This window comes from Trametes versicolor, assembly GCF_000271585.1.
Source record: "Trametes versicolor FP-101664 SS1 unplaced genomic scaffold TRAVEscaffold_2, whole genome shotgun sequence".
In the NCBI taxonomy this organism is placed as follows: Eukaryota; Fungi; Basidiomycota; class Agaricomycetes; order Polyporales; family Polyporaceae; genus Trametes; species Trametes versicolor.
The window spans coordinates 1,417,204-1,431,275 of record NW_007360322.1 but is presented as its reverse complement, the minus strand read 5'-3'; the positions used below and the strand labels follow the sequence as shown (position 1 = coordinate 1,431,275).

General features: G+C 57.9%; 6 protein-coding genes across 6 annotated transcripts; 3 read left to right on the top strand and 3 right to left on the bottom strand.

Moving 5' to 3' along the window:
• Nucleotides 1-164: 164 nt before the first annotated feature.
• TRAVEDRAFT_26389 (ankyrin) lies at nt 165-1,816 on the bottom strand. Its single transcript, XM_008035350.1, has 5 exons — nt 1,760-1,816; nt 1,554-1,700; nt 1,401-1,480; nt 763-1,345; nt 165-709 (listed from the first exon to the last, which is right to left on the bottom strand). Exons 2-5 carry the CDS (start codon nt 1,627-1,629, stop codon nt 243-245), a joined length of 1,206 nt encoding a protein of 401 aa, XP_008033541.1. The 5' UTR covers nt 1,630-1,700; nt 1,760-1,816; the 3' UTR covers nt 165-242.
• Nucleotides 1,817-3,082: 1,266 nt separating this feature from the next.
• On the top strand, nt 3,083-4,381 carry TRAVEDRAFT_43171 (uncharacterized protein; the record flags this gene model as incomplete). The annotated part of the gene is made up of 1 exon (XM_008035600.1): nt 3,083-4,381. The coding sequence occupies one exon, from the start codon at nt 3,083-3,085 to the stop codon at nt 4,379-4,381; it is 1,299 nt and encodes a 432-aa protein (XP_008033791.1).
• A 1,965-nt stretch (nt 4,382-6,346) lies between these two features.
• Nucleotides 6,347-8,699, top strand: TRAVEDRAFT_62665 (uncharacterized protein; the record flags this gene model as incomplete). The annotated part of the gene is made up of 3 exons (XM_008035962.1): nt 6,347-6,402; nt 6,553-7,085; nt 7,159-8,699. 3 exons carry the CDS (start codon nt 6,347-6,349, stop codon nt 8,277-8,279), a joined length of 1,710 nt encoding a protein of 569 aa, XP_008034153.1. The 3' UTR covers nt 8,280-8,699.
• Nucleotides 8,700-9,326: 627 nt separating this feature from the next.
• Nucleotides 9,327-10,105, bottom strand: TRAVEDRAFT_56107 (uncharacterized protein). Its single transcript, XM_008035779.1, has 2 exons — nt 9,626-10,105; nt 9,327-9,572 (listed from the first exon to the last, which is right to left on the bottom strand). The coding sequence occupies exons 1-2, from the start codon at nt 10,044-10,046 to the stop codon at nt 9,355-9,357; spliced, it is 639 nt and encodes a 212-aa protein (XP_008033970.1). The 5' UTR covers nt 10,047-10,105; the 3' UTR covers nt 9,327-9,354.
• A 709-nt stretch (nt 10,106-10,814) lies between these two features.
• On the bottom strand, nt 10,815-13,099 carry TRAVEDRAFT_62664 (uncharacterized protein). The gene is made up of 9 exons (XM_008035961.1): nt 12,863-13,099; nt 12,621-12,799; nt 12,281-12,561; nt 12,182-12,230; nt 12,082-12,127; nt 11,920-12,022; nt 11,710-11,863; nt 11,554-11,654; nt 10,815-11,491 (listed from the first exon to the last, which is right to left on the bottom strand). The coding sequence occupies exons 3-9, from the start codon at nt 12,329-12,331 to the stop codon at nt 10,916-10,918; spliced, it is 1,080 nt and encodes a 359-aa protein (XP_008034152.1). The 5' UTR covers nt 12,332-12,561; nt 12,621-12,799; nt 12,863-13,099; the 3' UTR covers nt 10,815-10,915.
• A 476-nt stretch (nt 13,100-13,575) lies between these two features.
• TRAVEDRAFT_43168 (uncharacterized protein) lies at nt 13,576-13,973 on the top strand (the record flags this gene model as incomplete). Its single annotated transcript, XM_008035599.1, has 2 exons — nt 13,576-13,711; nt 13,771-13,973. The coding sequence occupies 2 exons, from the start codon at nt 13,576-13,578 to the stop codon at nt 13,971-13,973; spliced, it is 339 nt and encodes a 112-aa protein (XP_008033790.1).
• Between the last annotated feature and the right edge of the window lie 99 nt (nt 13,974-14,072).

Sequence of the window (14,072 nt, the reverse complement as noted above, 5' to 3'; positions counted from 1 at the left end):
GATATATAGAAGTCATGGGCTGGCTATGGGTGATGGGATACTTGTGGTTGTCGGATACAATGACGAGTCGCACGAGGCAGATATCATATCATACCTGATATGTTTGGGAAGCCATTGAATGCATGCCTTTAATCATCGCTTTGACACGGAAGAGGTCTGTGATACAAACATGTGAAACATTAAGTGAAGAGGGGGAAGATACATGTACAATTTACTAGACGATTTGAACAGCAAACTTAAGCTTAAAAAGCCTGCTCGGCTAACACCTCGGACACCTTGACCGTGAGCGCGTCCGGCGACCTCATCTCTGCCGAAAAGTACGCCTTCAGGCCCTTGGCGCCCTTCGTTCGGACGATCTCCGAAAGTTGCATGTACGCATCTGAGCAGTCGCGCTTCCTGACCCTACACACGAAGGTCCGCTTCTTGTCGTACACCAGGAGGTCGCCAGCGTGCGGGTCGGTTGACCTCGAGTCTGTGGGGACCTGCACCTTGACGATCATCTGTTTCGTCTGGCCGCGGGGGATTCGCGGGACCTGGGCAGAGCGCGAGTTGCGCTCTGGGCGTTTTTCGAACGGCTGGCAGAGTATTTCGCGCGCCAGGTCGGGAACGGAGACCAGAGGGCCGAGGTCCTGGTAGTACGGAGTGACAACGACGGTGTTCTCCGGGCTGAATGGCACGCACGTGTGCTTGTGCGTCTTCCAGTCCTCCTCTGACAGCGGAGTGAGCATGGTGACGAGGCGGGCGGGAACACACATAACCTACTTTGGCATTCCCTAGAGCAGTACCAAGTTGCGTGGCACTTGCCACAGAACTTGAGCGGCCCACCGGACTTCGCGCACGTCGCGCATGTCTTGTCGTCCAGTGGCTGGGCGGAGCCTGCCCGTCTCCGCTTCCACTTCTGCACGACCGCGGTGACCTTCGGGCCGCACTTGATGAAGAAGCCGTCGGGCGTATGCCCGCCTTCCTCCGGAATGTCCAACCGCGCACCGAACTCCATCAACACCTCGATGGCGTCGATGGCTTCGTTTTGAAACGCGCCTATGATAGGGACGCTGCCGAATCGATCTTGGGCGTCGGGGTTCGCGCCGTGTTCGAGCAGGATCCGCGCCATGTCTGCGCGAGGCCTGGCCATACAGGCGTGGTGCAGCGGGGTGTAGCCGATGACATCGGGGATGTTTGGTGGTGCCCCGCATTTGAGGAGGTATTTCAGCGTACCGATGTGGTCCGGCGTGCCGGACGATTGGTAGAAGAACCGCTGTGCGCCGAAGAGAGGGAACGCAGCATATCCATGCTCGTATCCGGTCTCGCGTCCTGTTAAATCGGGCGCCGTACCAGACTCAACCGCCTGATATCATTATGAGTAAGCTATATGCGCGGAATATTTGTGAGAATCCACTTACTTTCATGACTTCTTCCAGGTTTCCCCGGTAGCAATCGTTCGCAAATCGGTTGAGGAGCGCAGGATTGAACTGAATTGAATCTGCGTTTGGTACGAACCAAGAGGGTCAGCATTGAGAGCTCAGCTGACTATTATGTAGTGAGTTTTTGTTTACTTTTCTGGTAAAGCACGCGGAGTCTCTGCTCTTCAAACATCGACAGAATACCCGGCTTGTCGAGGAGCTCTCGCATATCGCTGCTTACGACAAAACCGCCAGTACCTATTAACGCCATTTTATAGTATTAGATCTGTTGAGTATGTCCTTTACACGCATATATAGAGTTAGCATAAGAAAAAGCACCCCGTGTACGGACAACTTACCTCCGGAGGATTTAAGGGGCAGGCAAGTTCGGGAACAGAGAATCCAGTGGTTATGCTTGTTTGTTGATCCTAACTGCTGGATGAGAAGCAACAGCAAGATTATGAAGCGATGGAAATAGTGTTCATGGTGGTATGAAAGAGAGAACGGAGTGTTAGGGGTTGAACCTAAGTTAAACTTTGGTCAGGGGGGTGTATGGGCGCTTGTGCTATGGCGTTTGCCGAGGCGTTCAGTAGCGCGTCGTCGGAGTCGTCGGCGCTTCGTCACTTTCTTCCCCCTCCACTCTCGGCAGGCTGCACGCTATCGTCGCAAGATCGTGTCAGTCTTCCTGGGAAGCTTTTGCGCTCAGGAATTATTCCCAAAAAATTGGGCTTTGTCTCTGGACACACTGTGAGTTCCACATACTCAGGCCCGGGCTGGACGAACGAACCGCATCAAGTTGCGCATAAGCATCCGCGGCTGCGGCGGTCGCACTTACTTACTCCTTCGACGCGTGCAGGGTTCTTACTGCGTCCGTTTCCGGCACCTTACGTCCCACTTCATTAGTCTCAGGCGACAGCAAATTTGCCGCGCAGTATGCAATACTAACGACGCGGCGGAGGGAAATTGTGACCCGCCTAGCTCAAGACATCGCAACTTGCCAAGTCCAAACACGGCCACGCATCCTGGGTGCAGCGCAATGGGGCTACAGCTCTCTATCGCACGGGCGCATGGACGGTGGTTATCTTTTATTTGTAGGTAGGAGACTTGCACAGTGCAGCGGCGCGTTTGTGTGTTGTCATGCTGTCGCGGCGCTGGTCTATCCTTTCCGCAGCACCATTCACGTCCAGGGCATGCTCGTATAACGAAATAGCCAGTGTAAGAACCGTGATATGACGTGTTTTCAGGTTGTTGAGTGTTACTTTTTGCTTTGAAGTCGACTCTACCTGAATACTCCGTAGCTATGCCGCCGCTTGGGCCTCCAACACGCGCCGGCATTCCAACCCATCGCAGCATTGTCCACGACTATCAAGGCGCGTCAGAGAGGAGGTTCCATAAACATATGAGGGGAAGTGTGAGCTCTATCTCTGCCTCCGCTCCCCCTGCTTCCCACCTTCTGAACCACTGGTAGAGTCAGCGCTCAGCTTTAGCCTCCCGTCGTCTCGATCACCCTTACAGACACAAGATAAGATACCGAAGTGCGTATTCAGCTTTCTCAAGGAAGTCCGAGTGTTCTGACTGTTGCATCCATCTGTGTAGTGTCCCATCTCATGGACTTCCCTGTCAAATGCAACGGAAATCATCAAGTGGTCTGGCAGGGACTCGACGGCCGAGCATGTAGTATCATGCATGCAGGCGACGTTTCATCCCTACGGCCGTTTTCACGCGAGATGAAGGCCCTGAACGCAGACATGGTGGCCGAAGACGTAGTAGCCCGTGACCGGCTCAAACATCTCTTGAATGAACCCCTGCCACACCTCGAACAACTCCGAATCGAGACCATCCCCGCCGGCTCTGAGGATAACTTCTTCCGCATCTACCAGCCGTTCACGTACTCCTTGCGTGCTGCCAATCTCCCCCGGCTGCACTCCCTGATAGCTGTCGGCACGCGGGTCGACCTCGACCGGCCTCTCTGTGGCAACATACGACACCTCCACATGCAACTTTCCAACAACACGTACCAAAAACCTAGCCTCCCCTTGAACAACTTCCTCCAACTCGTGCGCAACTGTTCGCGGCTTGAGACCCTCTGCGTCGATCACTATATCGATGTTTCGACGCCAGCAGGGACCCCGAGTCCTCCTCCGGTGCTGTCTCTAACGGGCCACACCCAGTTAAAGGCGATTTCGTTTCGTGACCAGCCACATATCGTGTCCAGGATCATCTCTTTCCTGGTCATCCCCGCGCATATCACGACTCACATCTCGACGTTCGTCACTGGAAACAAGCCCACTGCTGCCCTGCGTGCAATGATTCCGGACGACCCGGCCAAGTTACTGTTGCTGGGACGTGCCAACAAGGTCGAGGTGCGCCACACCGCCCAATACCCCGCGCTTCGGGCAGGCATGTTGGGTGACGCCCACGGCCACTTCGAGATGGAACTCCTTCCCGCTCACAATCCCAGAGACCTCGGAGTCGTGGGAGGCTTCCCTGACGGCGTGGTCCTACACGCCATGATGCAGTCCCTGGGCATCTTCAACACCTGCCCCGCGCGGCTGCTCCGTGTCCAGGGGAACCTCCAGCACGTCACCCTCGAGTCGTGGCTCGCCGCGTTCGACCGCTTCCCCGACCTCGAACAGCTCGAGATCGAGGACACCCAGGACTTCTCGATGGACGCCATAGACGTCGCCCTCCGCGCCCTGAGCTCGCGCTCGCGCACGCGCTCCGGGGGCGCCCCCTGCCCGCAGCTGAAGCGTCTCCGAGTCCAGGGCAAGATCCGTAACCAGTATGGGAGGCTGCCTCCGGTCATCATCCTCTTTCTGGAACGCATAAACCTGCGCGCGCCGCGGCTGCACCGGCTGGAACTCGACCTGTACGCTGACAGGGCTTGGGAAGCGGGTGTGGCGGTGAACTTGCAGCGGCTGTTTGTTCCCTTGGCTGTTCAAGTCGAGTTGCACATCCGCGAGCCAAGTAACCGACAGTAGAGGCTGTGGATCCTGGACGCTGGTATCCTGAGTGGGACGCAGGTGCCGATTGTTGAAAAGGGAAGGGTCGGCGCGAGTTCATATCTTATGCTACACTGATCTACGCAGAACGAGAAGAGTGCTTCGGATGTGTTCTATAGCAGAATGGTTGCAATTACCTCCGATATATATGTGTCTAATGACTACGTCGATCTCATAGCGAGGTTATAGTTCTCTACGTTCGGGTGAGGGCAAATTCCGACGGCCTCACATACTCGGAACGCCACCCCATGGCCCAGCAGCATGCCGTTTGGCCTCCGGCCCGCCACACACCCAGTGAGCTTCGAATCCTTGCAAACCTACCGTCTGCAGTTCCCCGAAGAGCGAGATATATCCGAACGTGTCGGTTTCGTAAAAGGCCTCTTGCAGGCAGGCGTTTTCCCGACGATTCGTCGAAGAGCTGAGTCCCAAGATTGGAGATCTAACCCGCGAAGATCAACCTACTCGGAGGCTACCCCTGAGCAAAACACACGATGCGGCCAAGGTCTAGACATTATCGCACCTTGGTTATGATCGACGGTGATTGCGGGCTGCTGCCAGTGGTAGGCGTCCTGCTTTGAGCCCTGGACACGACTGTGCCACACGATGGGCGCTGATAGCACCCAGCGGACAACCAGTGGCACAGTGCGCAGGTGTATTCCGAAAACGAGGAGAGTCCGCGAGTACTGTACGCGTGATGTACGTGTAGCAGATGCGCGGAGACACGAGTTTGATCGATGAATTCGGCACGTTCCCGGACCTCCTGGGACGTGAGATAATAAGACGATAATGAATCGCCCGTCGACATACGTACGCGCATCCAGAACACGGAGAGGTAGCGGACTCGAGGACGTTGTCAACGTTGTTGCTCCGGCCAAGCGACGGTGGACGGTGGACGATGGTTACCGCCCCAAATGGACGGAGAGCTAAATGGATTGACGTCACTAGCAGTAATGCGATCTAAGTCCCGATGCGGGCGGCTACCTAGATTCCTGCTTTCCACTGCAGAGCTTCATGAGCATGTAGGCATTTAGGGAGCGCACAATGCAAGTCTGTGTCGCACATAAAGGCACATCGATGATCAGAGCCTCTGGAAGAGGTCAAGTGAACGACGTTCGCGCACGAGTCGCCCTCGAGGCATAACGCGGGGGAGCGAAAAGGACGATCGGCTCGATAAGATTAGATGGAGGGAGATCCCAGCGGCAAGATGAACCGGGTCCGGCGGAAGCCTCCGCACTATGTACCACTGACAATTCCTTCCCAGCATATACGTGGGGAGTATACTTGAGGAGGGCGCAACACCATAGTCAAAGGAGAAATGGCTACTGCCTACCTGGGAGAATACAGCGATGCAGGAATTGCGAAATAGGACGAATTGAGGCGCGGTCCATATCCCGATCGCATCTCAGGATCTAGTCCCCGATAGACGCCTGTACCCCGGACAAAGGGCTCTGTGTGATCGCGAGGAGCTTTGAGCGCAATGAAACGTCGCGCGAGAGGCAGCGACATGCGTTTGAGTGCTCGAGTGGCAGAGCCGAGGTTGAGGAGATGAGAGCGCGACAAAGGAAGGGGGTGTGGCACGGCGCGCGGGACGGAGGAGGCGAGGAAGGCAGCCGGAATAGGCAGGGCATGCATGGGACTGTGGCAGGCGAGTCCGCCTTTGTGTCACTGTCAGCCCATCTCGCTTTGCCCTCCGAGCCCTATATCTACCCTCCGCCCTCTCCCTCTTCCCTTCTCCATCCCCGCCCTCCCCCCGCCCTCTCCCGCCCCATCCCGCCCGACGCGTCCGCGACGACGCCTAGTGCACACCCCTGCGACTACACCCCTACCCGCGCCCGACTCTGATCCGTGCGTCCTGTGCATCCCGATTGCCGCCAACTCCTTCACCGCTTCGCGCACCCGGCCCTGCACCCGCGCAACACACCCCTCACTACCCGGAGACACGCGATGTTGTTGAGCGACACGCCAGATCTCGAGCTCGCCCTCGACCCCGCCGACGGCAGGTACGCGCTCACACTCACACGCACCTCGCCTTCCTACCCCATCTCCTGCGGCCGCGGTGAGCCCTACCGCGCACCCCGCTGTTCATCCACCCCCATCCTTGCCTTGATATCCTCACAATCTTCGTCACCACCAATCATGGAGGGCCGCAGCTACCTCAAGTATCCCATCCCCGACATGCACGAGGTCCAGCCCGGCGTGCTCGCCACCGGGCAGTGGACCATGCACCATCCCTTTGTCGACGCATACCTCACCGCCCTCGCACGTCTTGCCCCCAGGCAGCGTCCTCAACAAGGGCCGAGGGCATCTGTTCCCAATACCGCAACGACCTCACCCATCCTGCCTTCGTATGACCTAGACGCCCGCGGCTCACCCTTGTCCCTCGCCACACTCACTTCTACACCCCAAAGCGAGGTCGAGAGGATCCGATGGCGGGCACAACATGGTGGGATTGCGTCGGCACTCACTGTCGCGCAGGTCATCACCGTTCAGTACGAGCTTTTCCCGGGGCCCGGGTCGGCGTGGTACGCAGCGCAGGTCCCACGTCTCACCGAGGAACAGAAACGCGCCGTCTTCGCACTCGCGGCGCTGCGAGTGCTCAACCATCCCACGCATCCTGCGCACTGGGCCCTGTGGGCGAAGAATGTGCTGCATCGCACCGCGGGTGTTGTGCACAAAGTCTTCCGTGCGTATTCACACGCCCTACTCTAGTTGCTTATATGCGTCCGTGGATCGACATTGCTCACGCATTCATACAGAACTGCGGCCGTGTCCCATCGTGTCCCACGTCGGGTGGATCGGCCTCCCCGAAAGCGTATGGGCTCTACAGGGCCTCCACTCGGCGTTCGTTCCTCCGCCGCCACAGCCCGAGAAACCCAAGGGGGGCGGGATGACCCTACGCAAGCGCAAGGCCGCTGGTGCCTCATCCGCTAACTCACCGCCAAACGAGGAGGTGGCGACTCGCGTGAGCCCGCGCAAACGTCAGCGGACGACGCGCGCCCAAGCCGCGGCCGCGCCCCCGGCCTCGAACTCGATGCTCTTGGACATGACACTCCCCGAATCGGCTTCGGACGGCGCAGGCGCCGCCTCGAAGGCTGCGAAGCAGGTGTTGATCGATGTCGCTGGTGCAACTCCGGTGTTACAGCCGCTTGAGCTTGCGCTGCCCGATACCGCCACGGCGCTATCAGCATCCCCTCAGGACACATCTGCCTCAACGTCGGTGTCGAGCTCAAGATCTGCCGCTTCGATGTCACCAGGTGCCACGCGTCGGTCGAACCGCGCGCGGCGCAAACCTGCGCAGGGCCCGGTTACTCTGTCAACGCCCTCGGCGTCAACCCCGCTGTCGGCGCTGTCCACCCCATCTACGTCCCCAGCGCCCCTTGAACAATCGGAGCTCGAGAACCCGGCGCGCGTTCAGCCCAGCCAGGATCAGCGCGCACGGGCGGGCTCGTGCGGCAGCAGTACCGCTGTTAGCGAAGCTAGCGAAGCCGGCGAAGCGAGCGAGGGCACCGTGGTCGATCTCGAGGCCGAGCTCGTTTCGGCGGGCCGTGACGCCAAGAGCAAGAGGAAGGCCATCGAGCTTGACGACGCGGAGGCGGGGGCGGAGCCCGTCGAGAACTCTCAGGACGCCCTACCGACTGCTCCACTTGCACACAAAGGCGGCCGGAAGAGCCGCGCGAAGGCCTCTGCCCGCCCGAGGAAGCGCGTCAAGATCGACGAGAGCTCTCAGGAGCTGCCGGCGCCCATGTGCCTCGCTCCGGACGCGAACGGCGGCGCGACTTTGCCGCCGCCGGGCGCCGCGGACACCCTCGTCTCGCTGAAGAAGAAGGCTGCAGGCGGTGGCGCCTCGAGGAGGAAGACCGCCCCGCGCAAGGCGTGAGCGGTTGCGACACACGCACGCACACACCCTGTATCATTATTTATTCCCTATTCATTCTTATTCCCCACCCTTATTCCCCACACGCTTCGGTATTTTACCCCGGTTGCTTTCATGTTCACCGTGTTCGCGATACCTCTAGAGTGCGAACCATTCCTCTTTAGCCTCTCGCCTTTTTACTCCGGTATCTCGTCCGATCGCGTTCTGCATTCCAGCTATCCCGCCCGCTCTCCGTCGCTGTCTCGCACGTCCTTCCCACACCCGGCGCGACGGCCATGTCCACCCATCTCACGTCCTCCCCGCGCAGGCCGTCATCTCCCGCGCGGTTCCCGCGCCTGTCGCACCGCCGGCGTTCAGGTCGGTCTCCATAGACTTTCGCACCCCTCCTACCGCCGATGTCCCCTGCCACGCCTATCCTGTTCTCCCACCATCCGGACGCGTCTCCATCTGTTTGACCAATGTACCATACCCCCGCAGACCCAGACCCGCATTCCCATTATCCACGCCCGCCGACCCGCACGCAGGACTCTACACACGCTACCTCGCTGCGCACGCATCTCGGCTCTGTTTTCCCCGCCCTCTCTCCCAGCTCTCGCGCCCTCTCGCATCTGTCTCGCGTTTTCTGTATCGTGTACTGTATTCCGCACGCGGACTCTTCCCTGTACTCCCCCGCCCGGTCTCTGTAGTCCCTGTGTCTGGTCTGTTTTCCTCGGAATGGATGTGTCCTCGCGTTCGACTCGTGCATCTACGGCCAGACAACGGAAACCTGAGCTGAAGCTTCGGTGCAATATCGGACAGTGCACTGCGGTAAGTAGCAGAAGACGCGCACGGGCCGCGGCCGAGCGTCCCATGTGCGCGACGCGTTTATCACGTGGTCGTGCCAGATGTAATGCGCGCTACCCTCCTCGCGCGCTCGAAGGGGCAAACCTTCGCTTCGTCTCTCACCGCGCTCTAACTCCCGTCTGCTCTTCCCTGAAGCCTGTGCAAGAACCTCCGCTTCCATTGGAGCGCGTACAAGCTCACTTTTAGGAAGTCTTAAACGTGCAGTAAGAGAAACCAAATAGTACGTACATCAGACTCACTGGAACATACCCCAAATCGGCAGATAGTTCATGATCTTAGTGACAAAATACGCAAAGAGCCCCGCACACAGCATCTCCCCAGCCCACTTCACCAGCCCTCTCCAACGCCGCCTGCATCCATGCTGCACGAGGATGTCTGAGAAGGCAGCGACATCCGTCCCGTTCAGCGGCACCGTCTTCCCCTCCTTGTCCTGGAAGCCCATGGTCAAAGTGACTGCCGGAGTCCGTGTCAGCAGCCGAGAAACGGAAAAACACTGCGGTGCGTACAGTTGTCCCCAACGAGGGTGAAGCGCGCTTGGAGGAAGGTGTAGTTCAGCGCGCGGTCGATGCCGATGGGCACCGCGGTGCCGCAGCGGCGCCGCACGTCCATGAGCGGACAGGGTTCTGCCGCCACGCCATGGATGCATGACTCCGGCTGTTGGACCTCCAGTGGCTCGTCCTCCGCTTCCTGGTTTCTTAGTGCGAGCTCCGCCAGGGGATTCGCGATCGCTGGCGATGTCGATGTCTCCTCCGAGTGCGGGGACATCTGCTGCGCCGTCGGAGGGTGGACGAGGTGTTCCAGGTGTGGTGTCAGGGTCAGATGCAGTAGTTGTGAGGTGGAGTTCGAGCCTTCTGCGTGCTGCGAGGGTTCGATTTTGGCGGTGACAGCGGCGCTAAACGCCAGGACGAGGACGAGGAGACACAGCATGCGGATTGTGTGTGCAATCAGAGAGCGTATAGGGTCACAGAGAGGCTGGCGGGAGTACGTTATACGGGGATACTGGGGACAGATAGATGTAAGGGCGACGTCGCGTACGGAACGTGCCATCGAACTTAGTACATATAAGCTTGCTGCAGCGACCGCTACGCCGCGGCCGCGAACTATCATCGATTCATCCGCGGCACCGTTGGAAGGCACTGCCACGACTACGCGCGCGAGGACAGCTTGACATGCAATGTGATGAAGACTAGCACTCAAGTACTCAAAAGCGGCCTTTGGATAGCCGTAGATCGCAGCGGGATGCGTTGCTGTCGAAGCTTGCGCCCAAATAAGAAGAGCCTACCTCCATATCATCTGCATACCAGCACCCGACAGTTGAGGCAATGTTGAAGACATCATCTTTGCCTCTGCAAAGTCATCGAATCTCCAAGTTGAGTGTTATGATGGAGATGCCTGTACTGCCAACGCCAGTGGACACAGCTTGGCTTCAGCGGCTACAAGATGTCGTCCTGGTTCGTCATGTGTAGTATCCCGTGAGAGCGGCGAATGACTCACAGATACACCCGCGGCACCGATGCGCCTGTAGGTGTGTGTCGAGACTGCTCCATGATATGCAGACAACCACATGCGGTGAAGCACAAGATGCGGATGGGCACACGACCTCCGACCGCCTCGATATTTGGTTCGTTCGCCCCCCATCGCAAGGCAGCAAAGCTAAAAATGCTACCAAGAGAACTGACGGCATGAATCCTAGCAACATACACTGATAGTAGCACAGGTACAATACATACAAGGTAAATAGGAAGTCATTAGTACAATATAGATGTCGGGAGAGTCTGATGATCGTTCACATCCCTTCAATAGTATCGCCCGCCGTACCCACCGGATGTGATGTTGTGGACGGCCCTACGAATTCCTCCTCCAAACCCTCCCACACCATATCCGCCGGTGCCATATCCGCCGGCGCCATACCCACCGTACCCACCACCGTACCCTCCACCGTATCCGCCGCCGTACCCTCCGCTGTATCCATCATAGCCGCCATATCCATATCCACCACCCGGACGGATAACATCAACACTCCGCGCGCGTCGATGGTGATGTCCGTGGTGGTGCCCATGCCTGTGCCCATGCCCGTGGCTATGGCCATGCCGATGCGAGTGCCGGCTATGCGGCCGTTCGACGTCGACGACGATCGTCTGGCCCGCGGGTGCCATGGCGCCCGCGCCGTACGAGCCGGGCAGCGAAGCAGCAACGCCGTAGGGCGAGGCCATACCGGAGCTCATCATCGGGGACGCGCCTAGCATGGGTGACGCGCCGCCGAGAGACATGCCGGCGCCGAGACTCGCGGGGGTGCCAGGGAGGGGGAGGCCACCCCCTGCCATGTAAGGGGACGCTCGTTGGGGCATTCCCCCGTAGATGGAGCCCAAGAGCTATCGAGGAAACGTTAGCTTTGGATGAACTGCGGTACGCTGACAGTCGAATGATCACATACGCGATCTGCAAGCATGGAGGCTGTGGCTGCGGCGGCCTCGCACGCAGCCCTCAAGCCATACGTGTCTGTCGGACGTCCTGTATACTGCCATAGTCGAGTTGCTATATGGCTCGAACGTCAGTGGGGATCACTCGTCTGTAGAGCTATCAAACGTACCTTCGGCGATGGCCATCCCGATCAGGCCTTCGCGTTGTTGCGCGCGATCCGCGCTGAGAGGTTCGTACAGGTAATTGTTGTGCTTCCAGGTGCGGTACATTTCGTACGCTGCCGCCGCACCGATATCGGTTGGGAGTAATTGAGTAAGTGGAACCTGATAGAGATGATCGTGAGCGACAAACGGTGAAGCTGTAGTAGAGTCTAGCATACCATGCCACTATAGACGGAGTCGCGCCATCGGCGTGCATGTCCGTGGCTGATGCCCATTGCTGAGAATTGAGACGCACGGCCCATCACAGAGTGATAGAGAGTCCTAGAAAGGGATGAAAGTATAAGCGAAACAAATCACATGGCTGAGGCCTGTTGACGTACGGGTCGGGATTGTACGCATGCGCGTTGTAGAAGTCCAAGCCGCGCCCTGTATCAAAGACTGAGTACGCGGACGTGAAAGCAACGCGGCGAAGCTACATACATGATGGTTGTGGCTGGAAGGACGGTGCCCAAGGGCTGCCAAACTGGAACTAGGAGATCGTCAGCAACTCGAGGCTTATACAAAGCGTGACACACGAACCTGTGAGGTGCCCCAGCCGGGCACGGATGATTGGTAGTAGTTGTAGGCCATGGTGGGAGTTGCTAACAGAAGTAGGTGCGCTCAAAAGGGAGGGCCGACGGTACATATATGGCTCGAAGCCGCGAGCCGGAGAAATGATGCACTCGCGCCGGACTGACTCTAGTGGTGTCGATGCTGTGGCCCGTTCAGTCGGGTGGTCGAACTTCGAAGGAGTCCCGCAGTGCACCGCAAGTGACATCATCGGCCTATCATCTGAGCTCCCAAGAATTTTCGACGTGTCCTGCCGGTAGATCCGTGGTCAGGCTTTGTCGTCGAGAACGTAGAACCCCTTGGCATGTACCCATCGGCGACACGGCGGCGTCGGGGCTGCGGTCATATTGAAGCTTGGGCGCTCCGTTCGACGGAGGTGGTTCTCGGAGGACTGCGCAAAACGCCATGTGCAGTTTAAGGTCCGGGGTGCTGAAGGCGAGTCCTATGGATCCTGTACACCATGCGGTGTCGCATTGCATAGTTTCTGGGCTGTAGATAGAAAATGTTATGGCTGACTTCGAAGTTCAAGTTGCTACCCCTTCGAGCGCTAACCTTCGAGCAACCGCGCACAATCTCAGAGAGACATCAAGAAATCGCTGAGAAAATGGTAATGACCGCAAGGTGGTATCCGCGATACAAATTTGCCTGAAGGCGGAGATATAAGCACGTTTAGAGTCAGCGGCGAGTCGCGAGGCAAGACACTTTCACTGTCAGCGGTTTATGGGCACAGCAGTTTCTTGTCAGCCAACGTGTCGACTGCGCAAGTTTCATGCGATAAGCGAGATGTTCTGGAGTACGTGCACAGTGGGAGAAGAGGAAGTCAACGTCGCCGCTTGAGACTCAGACTGCAGGGCTGCGGGCGGCCAAACCGGCAGAAGTGACTTAAGTGACAGTGATGTTACGTCACGTAGTACTCACCGCATTTTCCGAGGCAAAGCTTTGGAGAAGCGCCGCGTCCTACTGTAACTAGCCTCCATACCATCACTCGTAACAAAGCACGGCGCGATTCCGAGCCTGCTGAGCTCATTCTCTTGCAGCTCAAAAGGATGCGCTCACATTCACAGGTCTCATTGAGCTGAATCCCGCCCACACTAGCGCAATTAATGCCACATGCGTCACGGCGGAGATCCGCTTATCTGGCGTAAGAAGACAGCTAAGAGCTCCTCAAGCTCCTGCTCCTGAAGCTTGTCTATATAACCCTTGAAAACATCCTTAATAATAACCACAACTTGCTCCCGCGAGTTTGAAGCATCCCCACACTTGCCATGTCGAATCGCGTTCGTGAACCTAGCTTGAAGAGGACCTCCTCGTCCCAGGAGAACCGCACCTCGGCGTCTTGGAATCGCGACCCCAGCAACTTCTCGCACCTCCGAGGGCTGAATCCCACATATGACGAGCATCGTACGTGATTTTGAATTGCTTCCTTACGATGCGAGCTCACGATGCTGATTCTTCCTTAGCCGACGTAGACGGGAACCCACTCGGTCACATTCGGTCGACTGGGCCGTCCACCGCTGACCCGGACAGCCTTATCGAGGACACGTCTGGTGCGAAAACCCCTACGCATGATCGCGCGACCACTCCGATACCCGGTGAGAAGACCCGCTCGCAAGACATGAATCGTTCTGCTAGTACATCTCAATTCCATAGCGCGCATATATGAGCAAATCGATAACCTCAATCACTCATAGTATCAGCAGAATCCAACGTGTCAGAGAGGAAGGACGGAGCTAAGCTTGATGGCTAGTTTTGAATAGAGGTA